The following is a 20,202-nucleotide window of genomic DNA, read 5'->3' as shown; positions in this document are numbered from 1 at the left end:
AGGACAAGCGGATGAATTCCGATTCAAACAAGTCTTTGGACAGGTAGGCACTGTACTGATTATTTCTTTGAAGGCTGAGCTTGAATGTTTGCCTTACTTATAACATGGATTTTCTTCCATTTAGCGCCTTTGGATGCCGATAGAACCAGAAATAAACAAACCCTTACAAACAGACACCTCCTCTGAACTTCTTATGTCCTGGTAAGCCATCTGTGGTAAAGTAAGTAAATAACTTAGTTTAAACAAAAATTTTAGCACACCGGTTTTAAAACCAGGAGAACTTTTAACCAACGCAAGTGATCATCGTCAAGAATCCAATGCCACCACCTAATTCATCTAGGATAGTCAAGACCCACCGATTACCCAATAATTACAACGTGAAACAGGAGCCGATAGATCGCAGGTCGGTGCCAAAACCTGCTGCCATCGATAATGGCACTAAAGTCGTTAATTACCGCAACTTCCGACACCATCCCCATCAAATGCCATTTCTAGTCAATGAGAAGAGTGCCAAGCTAACGTCCACGAATCCAAGAGTCATTGATCTCAGACGCGAGATAGCCAAGAAGCAGATAAGGCCCTGATGTCCTGAAAGGTGCATCAAATTGTGTCCCCCGGAGAATGTTTGGCAGAATAGATCCACAGTTCGCCTTGAGGATATCATTGACAAAAACATGTCAAAATACCCTTTAACCCTTTCTTCAACACTTCATCCCCCTCAGCCGTGGTCATGGCAAGCACTTGGATCATTCCCGACTTATAGAGTCTAGCTGACACTCCGGGCATATTCTTATTCACATAGTAGACGAAGTTAATATCACGAAGGAGTGGTTCTGAGGAAAGGGAGCAGACCTCACTAAATTTCTGCAAATTTACGGTCGAAGGATAGTGTAAGAGCCTTGAGATTCACCACTTCCATAGTCTTCTCCACGATATCGCTTCGTGTTTCGGCCAACATTGCGCTACTTCTTCCGTTGATAGTCATCATAATGCCATTGGCTCATATCCAGCCTATCTGCGTGGCGTCATATCGCATTTCTATCACATCCGACTTAGATGTTGGACATATATGTCTTGTGTGATCGAAGTGCGACAGGAATAAGGAAATGCCTGGACTGACAGCTGGACTGTTTGAGTCGGGAGTGATGCAAGTGTTTTCCATGACCACGGCTGAGGCGGATGATGTGTTGAAGAAACTGTTCCTGCTTTCGGCGAGTTTTTAAAGGCTCGAAAAATGTACCGAAATAAACAAAAAAATGTTCACGCAATCATTTATAGAATCCATTTTCATAATTCCGTGTAAGGCGCTTGGGGATATAAAAATGTAACTGTGGACGGCAGTTCACAGGAGTCTACAATAAATGTATAGCCTCAAATTGATAAAGCACAATGAAATCGCCGCTGCTCCAGTGGCCGCCAAGTACGCAGCTGCTCCTTTGGCCTATTTTTATACCCGTTACTCGTAGAGGAAAAGATTATACTAGATTCGTCGGAAAGTATGTAACAGGCAGAAGGAAACATTTCCGACCCCATAAAGTGTATATATTCATGATCAGGATCACTAGCCGAGTCGATCTAGCCATGTCCGTCTGTCCGTATGAACGCTGAGATCTATATAAACTATAAGAGCTATAACACTGGGATTAGGCGTGCTGATTCCTGAGATTCCTGCGCAGCGCAAGTTTGTTTCAGCAGAGTGCCACGCCCACTCTAACGCCCACAAACCGCCCAAGCCTGTGGCGCCAACAGTTTTCATGCTAGATAAAAATTTTAACTGAAATGTATTGGTATCGTCAATACCTATCGATTGTTCCAAAAAAAAACTTTGCCACGCCCACTCTAACGCCCACAACGCTTAAATCTGTCTACCGCCGGTAGGTGGCGCATCTCAATCTCGCTTTGCTGCTTGCATATCTCCATTTTCCTTTGGTCCCTTTAGCTGAGTAACAGGTATCTGATAGTCGAGGTACTCGACTATAGCGTTCTCCCTTGTTTAGATATCTAATCCGAAGAAAAATCTTTTTATTTTTAAAACATTTTTGGCTTTCAAATTAACAAGCTTTTTTTATTTGTTGAACGTTGATGCACTAAGAGCAGTACAAACAAGTGGCCCAAACGACACCAAGCACGTGCTTGTTACGCGCGGGCCCATTTTTATTTCGGGCAAATACGGCGAGGAAGGTACATAGAACAAACAAGGACAGGACAAAACATAGATCAACAAGACTAAAGCAAATGAGCTAAGATTTTAGTTTTTAATACAGGGATAGAGGTTGAGGAACAAATTAAATAATATAGGTTGTTATAATTATTACAAAGAACGCGAAAAGGCTGACTAAAATGCTGACTAAAATTAGATGAACATCGTGGCAAGTTTATAGGATAGTAGTTTCGCATTAGTCTAACAGGAACATTGAAAGTAAGGCGGCTTACCAAATCTACAGAATCAATATCGCCTCTGATAAGATTATTCATAAAAATAGTACCAAGCATAGTTCTACGGCTTACTAGACTAGGCAAATTAATTAAAAGCAATCTACTCGAGAAAGAAGGCAACCTGACGTATTGATCCCAGTTCAAACCACGTAAGGCAAAAAGAAGAAATTGTTTCTGTACGGACTCTATACGGTCAATGTGCACTTGATACTGAGGACTCCAAACGGAAGAACAGTATTCCAAATTAGGACGGACAAGGGAGGTAAATAATAATTTGGTAGTGTATGGATCATCAAATTCCTTAGACCAACGCTTTATAAACCCAAGAACACTCATAGCTTTATTTACAGTAGAGGTTATGTGGGAGTCAAATTTAAGTTTAGGACATCCTATAAATTTTGCTTCTTCTTGCCGATGAGGGTCCCTGAACAGCTAAAGAGGCGCTCTACTGGTGCATAAGAAGGCAAGATGAGGACAAGATTTCCCAGCAACTTCAATATATAATTAATGACGAGTGCTAGGCTATCGTTCACTGAACCAGTAGCCATTGTTTTCGAAAGCGAGATAGCCAAGGAGCAGATGAAGCCCCGATGTCAACGAAGGTGCATCAGCATGTTTCCCCGGGAGAATGGGTGGCAGAATAGCTATACAGTTCGCCACGAGGACTATGAGGACATCGCTGACCAAAGCATGTGGAAATACAGGGATCCGGAAGCCAAACGACTTCTCTCCATGTTGAATCAGCAATAAAATTTCAAGGCCGCGGAGCGTTTGGGGCGAACGTTGGTGTTTCCGCCCTTACCTGATCTTCGGGAGAACCTGATCCAGATGAACTGGTAAGGGCGAAACCCCCAACGTTCTCCCAAAATGCTCCGCCGACTTGAAGCTGGCTCCACTTGTAGCGGAGTCTTTTGGCTTGCGGGTTCCTGTACTCCGACATATTTTGGTCAATGATATCCTCGAAGTCCTCGAGGAAAGCTGTGAATCCATTCTGTCATCCATTCTCAGGGGGAGACATTCTGGTGCACCTTCCCTGACTTAGGGCTTTACCTGCTCCTCGGCTAACTCGCTTTCCAAAATAATGGCTTCTGTTTCCGAGAACGCTAGCTTAGCACTCTCGTCATTGATTATGAATTGCTGTTCCTGGGAAATCGGGTCACTACACTGCTGTAGTCAATCCTGAGTTGCTGCCTCATCTTGGGTCTACGGCGGGACTGATCCAATATCTTTATCATCAAGAAAAACGGGACGCTCTGGTCTAAGCTCATTCAGTTGCACTTCCTTAACGGCTTAACAATTATGTCTGGGATGTCGTCTTTAGAAGAGGTTTCCGTGATCACTTCATCTTAGACACGTTTTCTGAACTGCGGTTCCACAGCAGCAATTTATCGAGGTAATTCTTCAATTACCATAACATCCGTTGCCTGCGTCGGAAGAAGAATTTTGGACTGTAACAGGTCAAAAAGGACGTCTCGATTTTTCTCATGGTCTTTCGCTAAGCTTAATATCGCTGTGATCTCCAGGGCTCACTCTTCCTCACCAATAGTTATGTGATTAAAGACGATTTCTACACCGTGAACGCGACGATACTGGGTATCATTGATAGACTTCCTGCAATTTTTTCTTGAGGAACTCATTTAGAGGAAGACCCCTTGGACATAAGGTACTCCAGTTATTTTTGAGGTAACAATTTTGATTTCTTCTGACCTTTGATACAACATGCTTCCGACGGCGGCACCAAGCCCTCCTTTAGATTTTTGAAGTGCTTTCAAATATCGAGATCCCCTGGACGTCAACATTCAAAACGGCACTATAGAATGGGGCTACTAAAATGGTTTTAAAAAGTAAGTTATTTACCTTATTTAGTACAGATTGCTTACCAGGACAAAATATGTTCAGAGGAGTTGTCTGTTTGTAAGGGTTTCTTTATTTCTGCTTCTTCTATCGGCATAAAGGCGCTAAATGGAAAAAAAACCATATTTTTATAGTTCCGGAAAACAATCTAGCTGATCATCTTTTAAAAGAAATAATTTGTTAGGTGCCTACCTGTCCAAAGACTTCTTTGACTCTTTATGGCTTGTAGAGGGTTTTTCATTGCTGCTTCTTAATTCACTTTTGTCCTCACTGTCACCTGAAGTAACCTTTTTCAGCATATCATCGCTGAACAAGTGTTGTATAAACTCCTCGTCAACATCTGATTCTGAGTCAGATGAATTCTTGCAGTCAGGCGAATTTCCTTACCAATTCGACTGAGTATCCACTTTTATTTTCGACAGAAGTGACATCGTGCGAGAAAAAATATAATACTGATTTGTCAGCCGTCAAGTTTTCAACAACTCTATTAGTGTGGCTGAGTTAGCAATTGTCGTTTGACCCCTATCGAAAAGAGTTGTTAACTGAAAATATGTTTAGGATATTCCCTAAACTGTTGGAAAACTTGGTCATCTGGTTATCAGGTGCTCCATACAAACTAAATTTTCAAACACTTTAGCAATTCAAAAACATTGAGGCTGTTGAAATACTAAATTCTTGAGTTATTACCTTATTTTTAAAAGGTCATGGCAACTCAGTAACGTACTACTAGGGTATATTGCATTTAGGGGAAACGTACATACTTGATCCATATCACTGACATCACTGAGCTGTTTCGTGTCCGTGTGAACACTGTGTTCTCAGCGCAAGTTTGTTATCAAATGTGCCACGCTAACTCTAACGCCGACAAACCGCCCAAACAACATTGGTAGAATAAAGACTTAAGCAGAAATGTATTGACTAGGCGTTAGAGTCAATCTATCGATGATCTAAAAAAAACAAGGAAGAACGCTATAGTCGAGTACCTCGACTATCAGATACCCGTTACTCAGCTAAAGGGACCAAAGGAAAATGGAGATATGCAAGCAGCAAATGCGCCACCTACCGGCGGTAGACAGATTTAAGCGTTGTGGGCGTTAGAGTGGGCGTGGCAAAGTTTTTTTTAAATCAATCGATAGGTATTGACGAGACCAATACATTTCAGTTTAAATTTTTTATCTACCATGAAAATTGTGGGCGCCACAGACTTGGGCGGTTTGTGGGCGTTGGAGTGGGCGTGGCATATTCGCGTAATAAATTTGCGCTGCGCTCAAGCCTACGGAATCTAAATCTGAAATCTCGTTTCTCTATCTTTGATATTTTCCGAGATATCCGCGTTCATATTTACGATTTTTTGAAGTTTGTGGGCGGTTTGTGGGCGTTAAAGTGGGCGTGGCAAACTTTTTTTAGGTCAGTCGGTAGGTATTGATGAGAACAATACATTTCAGTTAAATTTTTTGTTCTAGCATCAAAACTGTAGGAGCCACAGTTTTGGGCGGCTTGTGGGCGTTAGAGTGGGCGTGGCACTCTTTTGAAACAAACTTGCGCTGCGCAGGAATCTCAGGAATCTGCATGCCTAATCCCAGTATTGTAGCTCTTATAGTTTCCAAGATCTCAGCGTTCATACGGACAGACGGACAGACGGACAGACGGACAGACGGACAGACGGACAGACGGAAAGACGGACAGACGGACAGACGGACAGACGGACATGGCTAGATCGACTCGGCTAGTGATCCTGATCAAGAATATATATACTTTATGGGGTCGGAAACGCTTCCTTCTGCCTGTTACATACTTTCCGACGAATCTAGTATACCCTTTTACTCTACGAGTAACGGGTATAACTATCCATTCCCACTCTAACACCCATTTTGCCAAAAATTGTCTGTTGCCCACATTTTGTAACTATTTTGTAAAAGTATAATAAACTATAATAATAAATAAAACAAGGAAGAACCCTATAGTCGAGTACCTCGACTATCAGATACCCGTTACTCAGCTAAAGGGACAAAAGGGAAATGTGCGTGGCAACAATTTTTTGGATCAATCGATAGGTATTGATGAGACCAACACATTTCAGTTAAGATTTTGTATCTAGCATGAAAATTGTGGGCGCCACAGGTTTGGGCGGTTTGTGGGCGTTAGAGTGGGCGTGGCATATTCGCATAGCAAACTTGCGCTGCGTACAAGGCTACAAAATCTAAATCTGAAATCCCAATTCTCTATCTTTGATAGTTTCCGAGATATCCGCTTTCATACTTACGATTTTTTGAAGTTTGTGGGCGGTTTGTGGGCGTTAAAGTGGGCGTGGCAAACTTTTTTTGTGTCAATCGATAGGTATTAATGAGAACAATTCATTTCAGTTTAAATTTTTACTCTAGCATCAAAACTGTAGGAGCCACAGTTTTGGGCGGTTTGTAGGCCTTAGAGTGGGCGTGGCAGTCTACTGAAACAAACTTGCGCTCTCAATAGCCTAGCTCTCATAGTTTCCGAGATCTCAGCGTTCATCCGGACAGACAGGCAGACGGACATGGCTAGATCGACTCGGCTAGTGATCCTGATCAAGAATATATATACTTTATGGGGTCGGAAACGCTTCCTTCTGCCTGTTACGTACTTTCCGACGAATCTAGTATACCCTTTTACTCTACGAGTAACGGGTATAATAACTTAATCATTTCCGGGGTGAAGCAAAAATCGCTTGCAACCCCTGAAAATATCAAATTATTTCATGGAGGTTTTTCACGCATTTAAAAGGCTTTAACACCTTAATTCAACTGCCACTTATTATTGACCATGGGACGGCATATTAAATAAAACCAATTGTTCTTTACTTATCCATCTAAAAAGCAAACATCTTTGTGGCGACATTCGTTTAAATTAAATTTATATGTGTTCTCGTAGGTGATCACAGTTCGATTTAGATAAACAAAGGTGCGTGAGCAGAGGCGGAGCTAAGGGGGGAGTAGTAAGCGAAAGGGGAGGAATAGGCCAAGGGAGCAGCCAGAGGAGATCCTGGCTAGGATGACAACAGCCTAAGGATAAAACAGTTAGAAAACTAGACTCAATATCAAATCTTCAAACTCACGGATTTGAACATTGTGATGGATTTTTTGTGCTTTCGATTCGAAAACTTGAAATTGTGTGATGTCGTTCAACACTTTATGTCCCTAATTATACACCTAAGACTGCGTCTATGACCTCAGGCCATCGAATCCATTGGCCACCAACAGATATCACATAAAGTATGGTAAAGTGCAAACGGTAACGGGATACTGTCGCAGCATTTAAATGAACTGAATGCGCACATGAGTCAAAGCGGAGTACGGTTTTGGGTATAAATATGCTCCACCAAGAGCAGTTGGATATTAAACAGTTTCTAGCCTCCGAAGAAGCAAATCAAAGAAATATAGCCACCATGTTCAAATACGTAAGTTCTTCAAAGAAGCATCTTCGGAGGATTATATTAACTCAATTGGTTTATCCACAGGCCGTTGTCATCCTTGCCATCGTTGCCTGCGTTGCTGCCAAGCCCGGACTCCTGGGTGCTCCTCTGGCCTACACTGCTCCCCTGGCCTACTCTGCTCCCCTGGCCTACTCTGCTCCCCTGGCCTTTGCTGCCCCTGCTCCAGTCGTGACCGCCACCAGCAGCCAGGTGATCGCCAGAAACTACAATGGAATCGCCGCTGCTCCAGTGATTGCTCCCGTGGCTGCTCCAGTGGTCGCCAAGTACGCAGCTGCTCCTCTGGCTGCTCCTTTGGCCTATTCCTCCCCCTTGGCTTACTCCTCTCCCTTAGCTTATTCCACCCCCCTTAGCTACGCCGCTGCTCACGCACCTCTGTTTATATAAATCAAACTGTGATCACCTAGGAGAATTCATATAAATTTAATATAAACGAATGTTGCGACAAAGAGTTTAGATCTTTATAAGGATTGGAAAAGAAGAAATGGCTTGCTTTAATATCCCCTCGCTTGTTTAAACATCATTAAAGTAAATCGAGGAGGAAAATGACTTGGTCAATTATAAGTAACAGTAACATTGAGACGAGACTAGATCGACTCGGTTAGTGATATTAATCAAGAATATATATTGTAGATATACTTTATGAGGTCGGAAGCGCTTTCTTCTAGCTGTAACACCCTTTTCCTTAAATACAATATACCACTACAAGTAATGGGTATAAAAATGTTGCTAATGATACTAAAACTTAGCGGAGTTGTCATGACTTTATAATGAAGTACGGTAAAATCTTCGGTTTTCAGCAATTTAACAGCATCGATGTTGTTCAATTGCTTGACTTTCTAAAATTTTAGTTTGTATGCAGCACCTGATACCCAGCTGATCAAGTTTTCCAGCAGTTTGGGGAACACCCTAAACATAATTTCAATTATAACCCCTTTTCGATAGGGATTATAAAACCATAAATGCTAACACAGCCACACCAATAGAGTTGTCAAAAAACTTGACACCTGAAAATGTAGTACAATATTCTTTCTCAAACGATGTCTGACATACGCCTGCAAGAATTCTTCTGACTCAGAATCCAACATCTGATTATGAGTTTATAAAGCACTTGTTCAGCGATGATATGCTGAAGAAGGTTACTTCAGGTGTCAGTGAGGACAAAAGTACACTGGTCGGCATATGTATTTTGACAAAATAAAAGTTAAGTATACTCATAACTTGAATTTACTTCTTGTAAACTATAGGCATCAATGGAAAGGTAATTTCAATGCCGTTTGAATGATACAATACATTTCTTTACCCATTCAGTACTTATTGAAAAGGACAAATTTGTGTAAATCAACTTTTAAATTTTTTTTTCAAACTTTTTTCCTCGACTTGAAAACTTAAACTTTTTGATGCAAAAAGTTTCTTCAAACAAAAATAATAGTAACTGCAAAAAGAATTTTTCAAAAATCATTTTCCTTATATTTTTTATGATTTTTTGAAGGTGACAATGTCGGAAAAAATTTGTATGAAAAAGAGAAAAATATGGCTCAAATGCCTGTTTTTAAGCATTTTCAAAAATTCATAAAAAATATAAGAAAAATGATTTTTGAAAAATTCTTTTTGCAGTTACTATTGTTTTTGTTTGAAGAAACTTTTTGCATCAAAAAATTTAAGTTTTCAAGACGAAGAAAAAAGTTTTTAAAAAAAATTTAAAAGTTGATTTACACAAATTTGTCCTTTTCAATAAGTACTGAATGGGTAAAGAAATGTATTGTATCATTCAAACGGCATTGAAATTACCTTTCCATTGATGCCTATAGTTTACAAGAAGTAAATTCAAGTTATGAGTATACTTAACTTTTATTTTGTCAAAATACATATGCCGTCACTGTAAATTAAGAAGCAGCAATGAAAAATCCTTAACAAGCCATAAGGACATGAAGCCCACGAAAGCCAAGGACAAGCGGATGAGTTCTGAGTCAAATATGTCTTTGAACAGGTAAGCTCTATTCAGAAAATTTCAATGAAAGCTGAGCAGCTAGAATGTTTTCCGTACTTATAACATATGGATATTTTTCCATTTAGCGCCTTAATGCCAATACAAGATCCAGAATGAAATAGACCCTTACAAACAGACACCTCCTCTGACCTTATTTTGTCCTGGTAAGCCATTTGTAGTAAAGTAGGTAAAAACCTTAATTAAAAACAAGGAAGAACGCTAAAGTCGAGTGCCTCGACTATCAGATACCCGTTACTCAGCTAAAGGGACCAAAGGGAAATGGAGATAAGCAAGCAGCAAAGAGAGATTGAAATGCGCCACCTACCGGCGGTAGTTGGGGGCGTTATGGGCGTTAGGGGGGGCGTAGCAAATTTTTTTTGGGTCAATCGATAGGTATTGACGAGACCAATACAGTTCAGGTAAAATTTTGTATTTAGCATAAAACTTGTGGGCGCCACAGGCTTGGGCGGCTTGTGGGCGTTAGAGTGGGCGTGGCATATTTGCGTAACAAACTTGCGCTGCGCACAAGGCTACGGAATCTAAATCTGAGATCCCAATTCTCTATTTTTGATAGTTTCCGAGATATCCACGTTCATATTTACGATTTTTTGAAGTTTGTGGGCGTAAAAGTGGGCGTGGCCAACTTTTATTTTATAAATCGATAGGTATTGATGAGAACAATACATTTCAGTTAAAAGTTTTATTCTAGCATCATAACTGTAGGAGCCACAGTTTTTGGGCGGTTTGTGGGCGTTGAAGTGGGCGTGGCACTCTACTGAAACAAACTTGCGCTGCGTAAGAAGCTCAGGAATCTGCTCGCCAAATCTCAATAGCCTAGCTTTTATAGTTTCCGAGATCTCAGCGTTCACCCGGACAGACGGACAGACGGACATGGCTAGATCGACTCGGCTAGTGATCCTGATCAAGAATATATATACTTTATGGGGTCGGAACGCTTCCTTCTGCCTGTTACATACTTTCCGACGAATCTAGTATACCCTTTTACGCTACGAGTAACGGGTATAAAAACCTTGAGTTTTGACATTCAGGAGAACTTTTAAACGACGCAAGTGATTGTCGACAAGAATCCAATGCTACCACCAAATTCATCATTCATTATTCCTATCAAATGCCATTTCTTATCAATGAGAAGAGTGCCAAGCCAACGTCCACATAACCAGGAGCCGATGATTTCTGAGCCGAAGTTCAGAAAGGTGCATCAGAATGCCCCCGGAGAATGGATGACATCGCTGATCAAAACATGTCGGAATACAGGAATCCGCAAGCCAAAAGACTCCGCTTCAAGTGGAACCAGCAATGTGGCTTTAAGTTCGCGGAGCAATTGGGGAGAACGTTGGTGCTTCTGCCCCTACCAGCTCATAAGGAGCAGTGCCTCCAAAAGATCAGGACCCAAAGACGTCCCAGTAAACCTTAAAGCGAGTCCTTCCACTTACATATTCAAATGAAGTTCTGCAAATTGTTTTGCACCCTGGACAGAAATTTGCACCTTGACATGGCTGTAAAGAGTCTGCATAACGCCGTTTTCAATATTTACCTTCCCATAGTCTTGGCCACGATACCGCATTGGCTTTCGGCCAACATTGCCTTACTTTCCCCGTCTACAATCATGACAGTACCGCACTTCGATCTTAACCGACATCTATGTATGTCCGACATCTAAGTCGGATTCGATCGAAGTGCGATATGACGCCACGCAGATAGGATGTATATGGGCTAACGGTACTGTCATGATCATAGACGGAGAAAATAAAGGCAGCCTTGGCCGAAAACCAATGCGATACGTGGCGCAGACTATGGAAAAGGTGAATTTTAAGGATCTTACACTTACGTCTCCTTTCCGGTGCCAACTATCCTTGTGCCATTAATTTGCAGGAATTTGGTGAGGTCTGTGCCCTTTCCTCAGAACCACTCCTTCGTGAAACTAACTTCGTCTGCTAGGAAATAAGGAATTGCCCGGACTGACAGCTAGACTTCTTGAGTCGGGAATGATTAAAGTATTTCCCATGACCACGGCTGAGGCGGATGAAATCCTGAAGAAACTGTTCCTGCTTTCGGCTAGTTATTAAAGGCTCGAAAAATGTACCGAAATAAACAAAAAGATATTCAATGTTTACGCAATCATTTGTAAAATTCATTTTCAAATTTCCGAGTAAGGCCCTTGGGGATATAAAAATGTCCCTGTGGACTGCAGTTCAAAGGAGACTGCAACATACAACCGCAAAATGGAAATTCTGCTAGGACAGTCTGACCAAAACGAGAGTATGCCAAACAAAAGTGTTGTGATTTTCTTTGGTACTAAGACCTTTAATAAGTCGATTGTTCTTTCGGAAAAATTGGAGTAAAAGTTAAAAGTTAAGCTGGTTCAGCCATATATCCGTTTTTTAATGGTTTTACGAACATTTTATGCCAAGAGTCATTAAAACAGATTTTTTAATTTATTGGCATAAATTTACAACCTATTTGAAGTGAAAAGAAAAACATTTTGTTGAACATTTCTCAGCAATGTGAGATGGAGATATGCATGCAGCAAATCGGTTGTTTGCGATATTGCACACTCTATTTGCTTATAACTTTTTAAGATTTGTCCGATTTCAACAATGGCATGTGCAGTGTACAAAGATGGGCATTGATAACCAGAACAAATCCCATTTAAACTTTTACAAAATATTTATTATTATATTATATTAGTTTTAGAGATATTTTAGTTTATATTTAGTTTTAGAGATATTTTGTGGCTTGTGGGCGTTAGAGTGGAAATAAACTGTAGCTGCGCAGGAAGCCCAAGAATCCCGGTCTCAACACTCTAGCTCTATAGGGACGCCAACGCTGCCTTCTACCTGTTACATATTTTCCAACAAATCTAATATACCTTTTTACTCTACGAGTACTGGAATAAAAGGTAAAATAATAAAATGCTAGCTTGAACGAATGCTTTTCTTAATAAAATGAATTTCGAAAATAAAATTTTTAAATATATCCCAAATTGTATGAGAAAATACCTAAAGGACGAGCAAGAAGAGGGCGATAAGTATACATAATTTTTTGCGTTACCTAAAGTTATACAAAGACAATACAACAATTAAAATAAATTTTTAAATGTTCTGCTGGCTCTTGTCTTGAATTAAACCCACCTAATTAAGTGCTTGTGTTGTGGCCTAATTAGAGCGTTATGTCTGCACCTAAACAATGACCTGACAATTACATAAGCATTAGGTAAACTACCCCATCCATTCATATTGCCCTAGTTTCCACCTTCATTCCACGATTCCGTACACGTGGACGACTGTAATTGACACTTTGGGCCGTCTGAGGAGCTTCACAAAGGACCAAAGACAATTGTCCTGATTAGACAGGGTCCCTCGCAACGAAGCAAATCTATCCATCAATCGGACGCTACTCCCTCCTCGCAAAGCTTATGTGGAAGCCATATTATGCAGTCATCGCATAACTTATACGCAGTGTGGCGCACAAATTATCCTTTACGTAAAACATCCGCACGAAGAGCCAGGAAAAAGGGACTCATACAAATTGAACGAAAATGCCGGCAACCTTTATACAATTTCCTGAAAAACCAAAAACCTACCCAGGACAAAGTAAGGGGAGAAAACAAGCCACCAGAGGGCTCCGAAAAAGAACGCAGATATATAGCGTAAATTTAAATTATAAAATGTTAAGTCTATCTTATGTGCTAAAATAATACAATATAAATTCTTAAAAATCTTTGATTGAGTTAAGTGTTTTAAAATTTTCAATTTTTTAGGAATTTTAAGAAAAGAAAAAAATAAAATATAAGTAAATACATTTATGATAGAGTTTTATGGACGTCGAAGTGCAATTTAAAATAAATAATTGAACTGTTTGTTTATGGTAGCAGACTTCATTATAAGTTTAAATAAACTTTTGTGATATTTCAATTTAATATTATTTAATTTAATGTGGTTGCTGAGCGATTAAATGTTGTTATATACATTTTCAATTTCGAGCTTGATGCATTAAGATTAGTTATCACCATGTCGACTTAGATCTTATATTTACTCCTCTAATGATATTTCCAAAAATTACAATACTTCAAAAATCTAAGAAAGTTCTTTTGCGGGAACCGCTTTATCCCCTTCAAATGAAACGCCTCTGAGCTCCAGAACGGCCACCACTTAATGATAATTGCGCAGCTTAAAAATGAACCTGCAATTTTGGAGCGGAGGAAAAGGACAGCCCCAAACACGAAATGAAAAAGGGGTCAGGTTGCTTTTGTTGATATACCCTTGGCTTGACCCCCACTCCCTCCTCGATTTATATTTCCGGCCATACGCTGAATGTTTTAAGCCGGCCAACAAAAATATTTACAGCTATTCGCCGCTTAACAACTTAGAGCATCAAAAAAATAATACAAAGTCCCCAACCAACCTGCGAGAAAAAGGAAATGCCGGACAAAAGCCAAGCCCAACGCACATTTTTCACATAATTTCCTTGGGGATTAAGTTTCCACTTGGCCCTACACGGATCGAAGCCGAAAGGAAAGGGACAACGAGGTCCTTTATTAATTTCGTGCCGCAAAAGTAAATAGAAAACTGGGCGACCCGAGTAAATTTCATTAAAGGTCGACTGGGAGCTGAGCGGGCGTGGCAAGAAAACGGCAAGAAAATGTAACTAATAGATAAAGTGCGATTACGATTTCTCGGGTCACAAATCACACGGCGACAGGAAATGACATTTGTTGTCGCTCGGAAAATGAAATAACCAAAATCGGTAATGGGTGGGTGGAACTGCTGGGGGAAGGCCAAATCAAATTACAATCAGTCTGGCCTTAAACTGAGTTTAGTTCCCATGTTCTTCCTTTCTTCCACGGGCTTCTGCGTTTTATTCTTGCTACTGCGGAATATTCTGCATAAAGAATTCGCCTGCAGGGCACCAAAAAATTTATGCGCACACCTCTTTCGGAATTTAAAAAAAGTGCTAAAAATATCTGTAAAAAGTATGAAGCATGACTGCAAACACGAGAAAGGGAGAGGACGAGGAAGGGTGAAAGGGGTGGAGAAAGCCCGAGACAGCAGCTTTTCTTCTTATTTTTCTTGGCGCGCACGGAATGGCGACAAAAGTGAAAGGCGCATAAAAATAGCGGTAGCCTCACAACTTTTAAAGCGTCAAAATGTCCTGCTGCGGTTTTCCAGGGTGCAGAGCAGGATCTTATGGCGGAACCAGGATAAAGTGATTTATTTCTACAACTTTATGCTGGCAAGGCGGAGCCAGGGAATGTTAAGCTATTGAGTTCTCTGGAAAAGTTTAAGGTTCCAACCTTGAAAATAAAATAATTCGCAGGGTAAACTCTCCAAAAAATTGCATTTTATATCCATTTAGTAATTATTTAAGAATTTATTTATTTTTATTTATATAATAGAGTTTAACCTTGAAAATAATTTTATTCGCCGTCGAACTCTACATGCCATTTAATTATACATCCTTTAAAAATATTTATTTAAAAATACATTTATTAGTATTTGTATAACACAGCAAAGCTACAGAAACAGCTAAATGAAGCCTCCACATAGCATTCTGTAAAAAACAAATTAAGCAGAACCGACAACTCCAACAGGAGAATTCAGCCATGTGTAAACTAAACGAAATATTTACCCAAACCCAAAGGCCGAAGGGAAAATTGCTGGCGAATGAAAAAATGGCTCGATCCTTGGGTGAGGATAAGGCTTAAAATAAATTATAGACAAAATCAAGGCAATTAAATCAAAGCCACGTCAGTAACTCAAACAAGGAGGCCAGCGTTTGCCTCATGAATATGCAACGAATGAATGAGTGTGGCAAGGAGTATTGTCTGTGCGGGTGTGCCATGAGTGCTATGAGTGTTGTGAGTGTTTGAGTGAGTGCCAGTGTGAGTAGACACCGAGAAAGAGACTCTGCCGAACCAAAATGGGCAGCATTTTCGTGATTGAATTCATTGATGAACAACAACTGCCGGACGAGAGCTACTAAGTTTATGCGTGGACCATGTCGAGAGATGCGTTGCACGAATTATAATCAAGAATTAAATTAATATTATGAAATTCCCAATATAATCCAGTAATAAACATTTGTAAGGGAAATATTATCTATTACCTCTTTTTGAATATTTAAATTTTACTTTATTTTACATAACCACTTGTAGTTAATGAGATTGATATTTAAACGATTTTATTTCAACACTTACGAGTTCACGAATCGCGTGGCACATAAACGTGTTAAGAGCGACTGAGACCAGTAAACCACAGCAATTGAAGTGTATGCAAGTGATTGGCCACATGTGCCAAGCCGAATGAACCCCTGCATACCCTATCCCCACCAAAAGCCCCCACAACCCCTCGACCCCTCGACCGCTATCAGTGTCTGTCCATTCCGAAATGCACAACAGCGTGAAATGTGTGGCTGGGGGGCATTGAAACAAATCACCTTGATTGATGATTGGCATTTTGCTGCCGAGTGGAGGGGACTGCCACCCCTCCTCGATTTTCTCGCCTTGTGTAAGTCAAAACCCCAAAAAGTCGACCGCAATTAAATGAAAAGGCTGACAGGATGGCGAAGGGTGGGAAAACTACCACCCAAATTTGTGTGGAGGGGGGAAATTTGAGCTGCTGCTTTGGTTTATTGTGCTGCAGTAACAGGTGCAGATCGTTCGGGTAATTTCCCATTTTCCAGCTTTTCCCTGCCGCTGCAATTCAGCTGTCAGTGGATGGAATCCGGACATTGTTTCCATCATTTAATCGAATTAAGAGTAACATTTGACGGTTTATTGTGCTAATTAAAAAATTCAAGAGTTTTGATGGACATGGATGATGGGGCGCACATGTGGAATAAATTAAATTGGAAATGTTTGGCTCATTTGGTAATAAAAAGGTAGCCTTGCTTTTAAACTATATACATTTAATGTGTAATATATTTTCTAGGAATATAAATTAAACTTACAGCAACATTTGCTCGGGTTGTTTTTATAAAAGGTAAGATATGTATATTGATTGAGCTACTCAGAGAGATATATCCAAGAACATTGTTCTTGAATTGAGAACATTCGTTCTTAAATACTGCGGTAGTACATTTTGGTATCAATGTTCTCAATATAAGAACGAAATGGTAAGAAGAGCAAAGTTAAATTGAGTTTATTTAACAACTTTGAAGTATACACTACGAACTGAACTAATAGTTGTTGAGATATACAATGTACATAAATACCTCCAATTCAACTTGATTCGAGCAAAAATAAAAACATTTTCAACTTAAAAATGTTGCTCTATTTTTAAGATAATTTGCAACTCAGATGAGAACGTCAGAACTTTCTCTGTGTATATATTATTTTTGATTGGCTTTTCATTGTCTATATCTAAGGATCCCCGCAATCAATGTAATGCATTAGCCAAAGCATCCGCTGAACAAACTCACTGTGTATTCGAAAATCACCAGTGCAAACACTCCGGCTGGCGTTTCCATAAGCGTAAACAGATTGATTGGAAGGGTGATCAGGCGGAAAAGCCTCCAGGCCACACACTTAACCAACTCCAACACCTTGGCCCAGCTGGAGAGCCCCCGGCTGGAATATCTCCCCATGGGGCAGGGCAATCAATCAACTCTCAACACATTTCGGGGTAGTCGCAAGAGTGGTGGGAAAAAAATTAAATCAAACAACGCTTAAAAATTTATTAACGTCCGCCAAACCAGTTAAACGTCAGCAAATTGTATTTTTATGTTAAGACCATTAATGAAAACCGGAAGCAAACAGAAAGCAAATGGATCCAGACCAACAGGAAAAAGCGGAAAGCTGCAAACCCAAAAGGAAAAAAGTTTTGCATTTAATGTACACAGTAAGTGGGGGAGGGGCAGGGATATTCAGGATGTGCCGGCGGCGGCGGCATCGGCAGCACTTCGATTAAGTAGCTTTGTAAACAGCAGGAGCTGCCACAGGAGCAGCCTGGAACAGGAACAGGACCCGATTCAGATCCCGACATCGGACCACAGCAGCCCTGCACAGGCAAAAACGCGAGTAGCTGTAATCAAATTAAATATATCAAAGTCCTTAAAAATGTATATCTACGAACTCCTTAAATATAGAAAACATATTACATTAATCCAGGGACCTTCAGAAATGCCTTCCTACCGAGTTCCAACCGAAAGACATTTTTTTAGGATTTACTACCTTTGAATTCTTTTCTTATTTCCTTAAAATGTATTTTGGATTACCTATATTTTATTTAATCACATTTATATGCGAAATTTACACTATATATACACATGCGAAAGAAGCATCCTCTTCGCATTGATGATAAAAATACTTTTAAAATGTAAATATATCAAGTCCTTACAAATGTATTTCTTCCATCTCCTCAAACAAAGATAATCTGTGATTCTTCAGAAATCTCTTCTTAGCGAGTTCCAACCGAAAGAGACTTTCACTAGCAAATACTACTTTTGATTTTCTTTTATATTTCTTATACCTATTATATTATTCCCTATATTTTAATCAAAACACATTTATTTTCATAAATCTTAAAAAAACTGCGATATAACCTATGTCATATAAGCATCAATTCGTATTGATGTCAATAGTACTTTTAAAATGTAATTACGTTGATTGTTCTCCGTGTGCCAGGACCTTCAGCCAGGCACTTGAAAATGCATAACTTCTGAATGAGGTGCGGTGGAAAAGGTCCTGCGAGGATTCCCCTCGGACTTGTTTGCCTCGCTTTTAATGCATTTTACGCCATGCTGCGTTCTCTCTTCTTCTGTCCTTCGGCTCCTTTGTTTTTGCTCCCTGCAAAAATGCAATGCAAATGCTATCAATGTAAATAAAGCTGATTAAGCAGCATTTTGATAAACTTTTCCTCGGCTTTACACTTAAATTGCGGATTGGGAAAGGGGAAGCTTGCAATGGAAGTCGTGAATCAACCGCATTGCCGTTGGCCTGAAGAAAAATGTGTCCCTAAAAGCTGCCGGCGATTTCTCAACTATCCAAAGTAAAGCCAAATTAATTAGTGGCTAACACACACACTGAGATATGTAAACTCAACTAATGTTGGCTGCGCTGGCTAATCAGGGCTGGCAAATCAGTTTGAGCTAATAATCCATTTTATCAAACGAGTGCTATGAAGAAACATTATTTAAATATTTAATTGTGTATTTAAGACTCCCAAAACATAAATCGATTTCTAAATTTTGGGATAGCTGATAAATATTTGTACTTGTTACTGTATTACAAAAGTGTCATCTTAATATTACTCCTTGATTTCTGGAACCCAGAGACTTTCTTCCACGGCAATGAACAGCTTGCAGCCCTCGAATTCAAAGTGATTTTTACCATAGCTCACTCGCCGCCCTTCCACTCAATCTTGAAGTTCTTACAAAGTGGGCAAAACTTTTTGGGCTGTTTGCTTATTTGTCGTGTAATTAAAAGGCTTGCACATTAATTTCAACTGCACGAATAGGAAATACGCAATGCAGACATGGCCGGCAAAGACCCGAAAAGCCTTACAAAGCGCTCCATGATAAATCCCCGAAAATTCTGTGGACCCGAGTGGTCGCGGGCTGGAGGACGGGGCTGTTCCTTTGTCCATCTGGAACTTATTTTATTTTCCTGCTCAGTTTTCGGCTGCCTCGCCGCGCTTTTCCCCCCAACAGCAAAGTCAACAAGGAAAGCGCGCAGGCGAGGAAAACCGGCAGCAGAAGAGGAGGAAATCTCTTGCAATTAGCGCTGGAAAGTTCTTAGCTCTAATTGATTTGCTGTAAACCGTTTGACGCTTTGCTCGGCGATGCCTGCAAGCTCGACTTTAAAATTTAATGCCATCCTTTTGTCCCGGCGCACTAAAGTATGCAACACAATTGTTATTGAACACGTGCGCATTGTGCATCCATGTCAGGTGGAAAGGGGGCGGAAGATCCGGGGTGGGGGTGGGGAGACACAGCCATCGTCAAAAGCAAAACAAAGAGGTTTTCCCCAGCACAACTCCGATGCTTAAAAATGCTAAAAAGTTTGCAACAAAAAATGGGATAGAAAATGGGAGTGGGAGGGTTGATCGGATAGTTTGTGAAAAGTCAAAATACAGCACAAAAAATATGTTAAATATTTACAACAAGGTTTTTTGTATAATTATGCAGTATTTATGTTTCTCCTTTTAAAAACTTACTGATTTTCCCGCCTTTAAAAGTGTATACGCCTATAGCCTTAGTAAACTATTTTTTTTTAGTTTTTTATCATCATATTCTTTTACACTAACGAGGAAACATACACTTGAAAATCGAATTTTAATATTTTAAATTGTATATGGGCAATTGGTACATTTGCAAAGTAAGTGAACTCAATTTTGTGCGAATTACCCTAAAAACCTTTACGTCTATACTTTAACTATTTTCAACGGACCGTTGCATAATTAGTTCTCAGCTTTATTCGACTAAAAGAAACTGTTAACCA

The 20,202-nt window shown here is 40.0% G+C and overlaps 1 protein-coding gene across 1 annotated transcript; it reads left to right on the top strand.

Annotated features, from left to right (window-relative positions):
* Positions 1 to 7,708: 7,708 nt before the first annotated feature.
* LOC119555143 (cuticle protein 38-like) lies at positions 7,709 to 8,140 on the top strand. Its single transcript, XM_037866369.1, has 2 exons — positions 7,709 to 7,720; positions 7,781 to 8,140. Exons 1-2 carry the CDS (start codon positions 7,709 to 7,711, stop codon positions 8,138 to 8,140), a joined length of 372 nt encoding a protein of 123 aa, XP_037722297.1.
* Positions 8,141 to 20,202: the final 12,062 nt, after the last annotated feature.

This window comes from Drosophila subpulchrella, chromosome 3L, assembly GCF_014743375.2.
Source record: "Drosophila subpulchrella strain 33 F10 #4 breed RU33 chromosome 3L, RU_Dsub_v1.1 Primary Assembly, whole genome shotgun sequence".
Classification (NCBI taxonomy): Eukaryota; Metazoa; Arthropoda; class Insecta; order Diptera; family Drosophilidae; genus Drosophila; species Drosophila subpulchrella.
The sequence above is the reverse complement of the archived record's forward strand: the minus strand, read 5'-3'. Positions and strand labels throughout refer to the sequence as shown.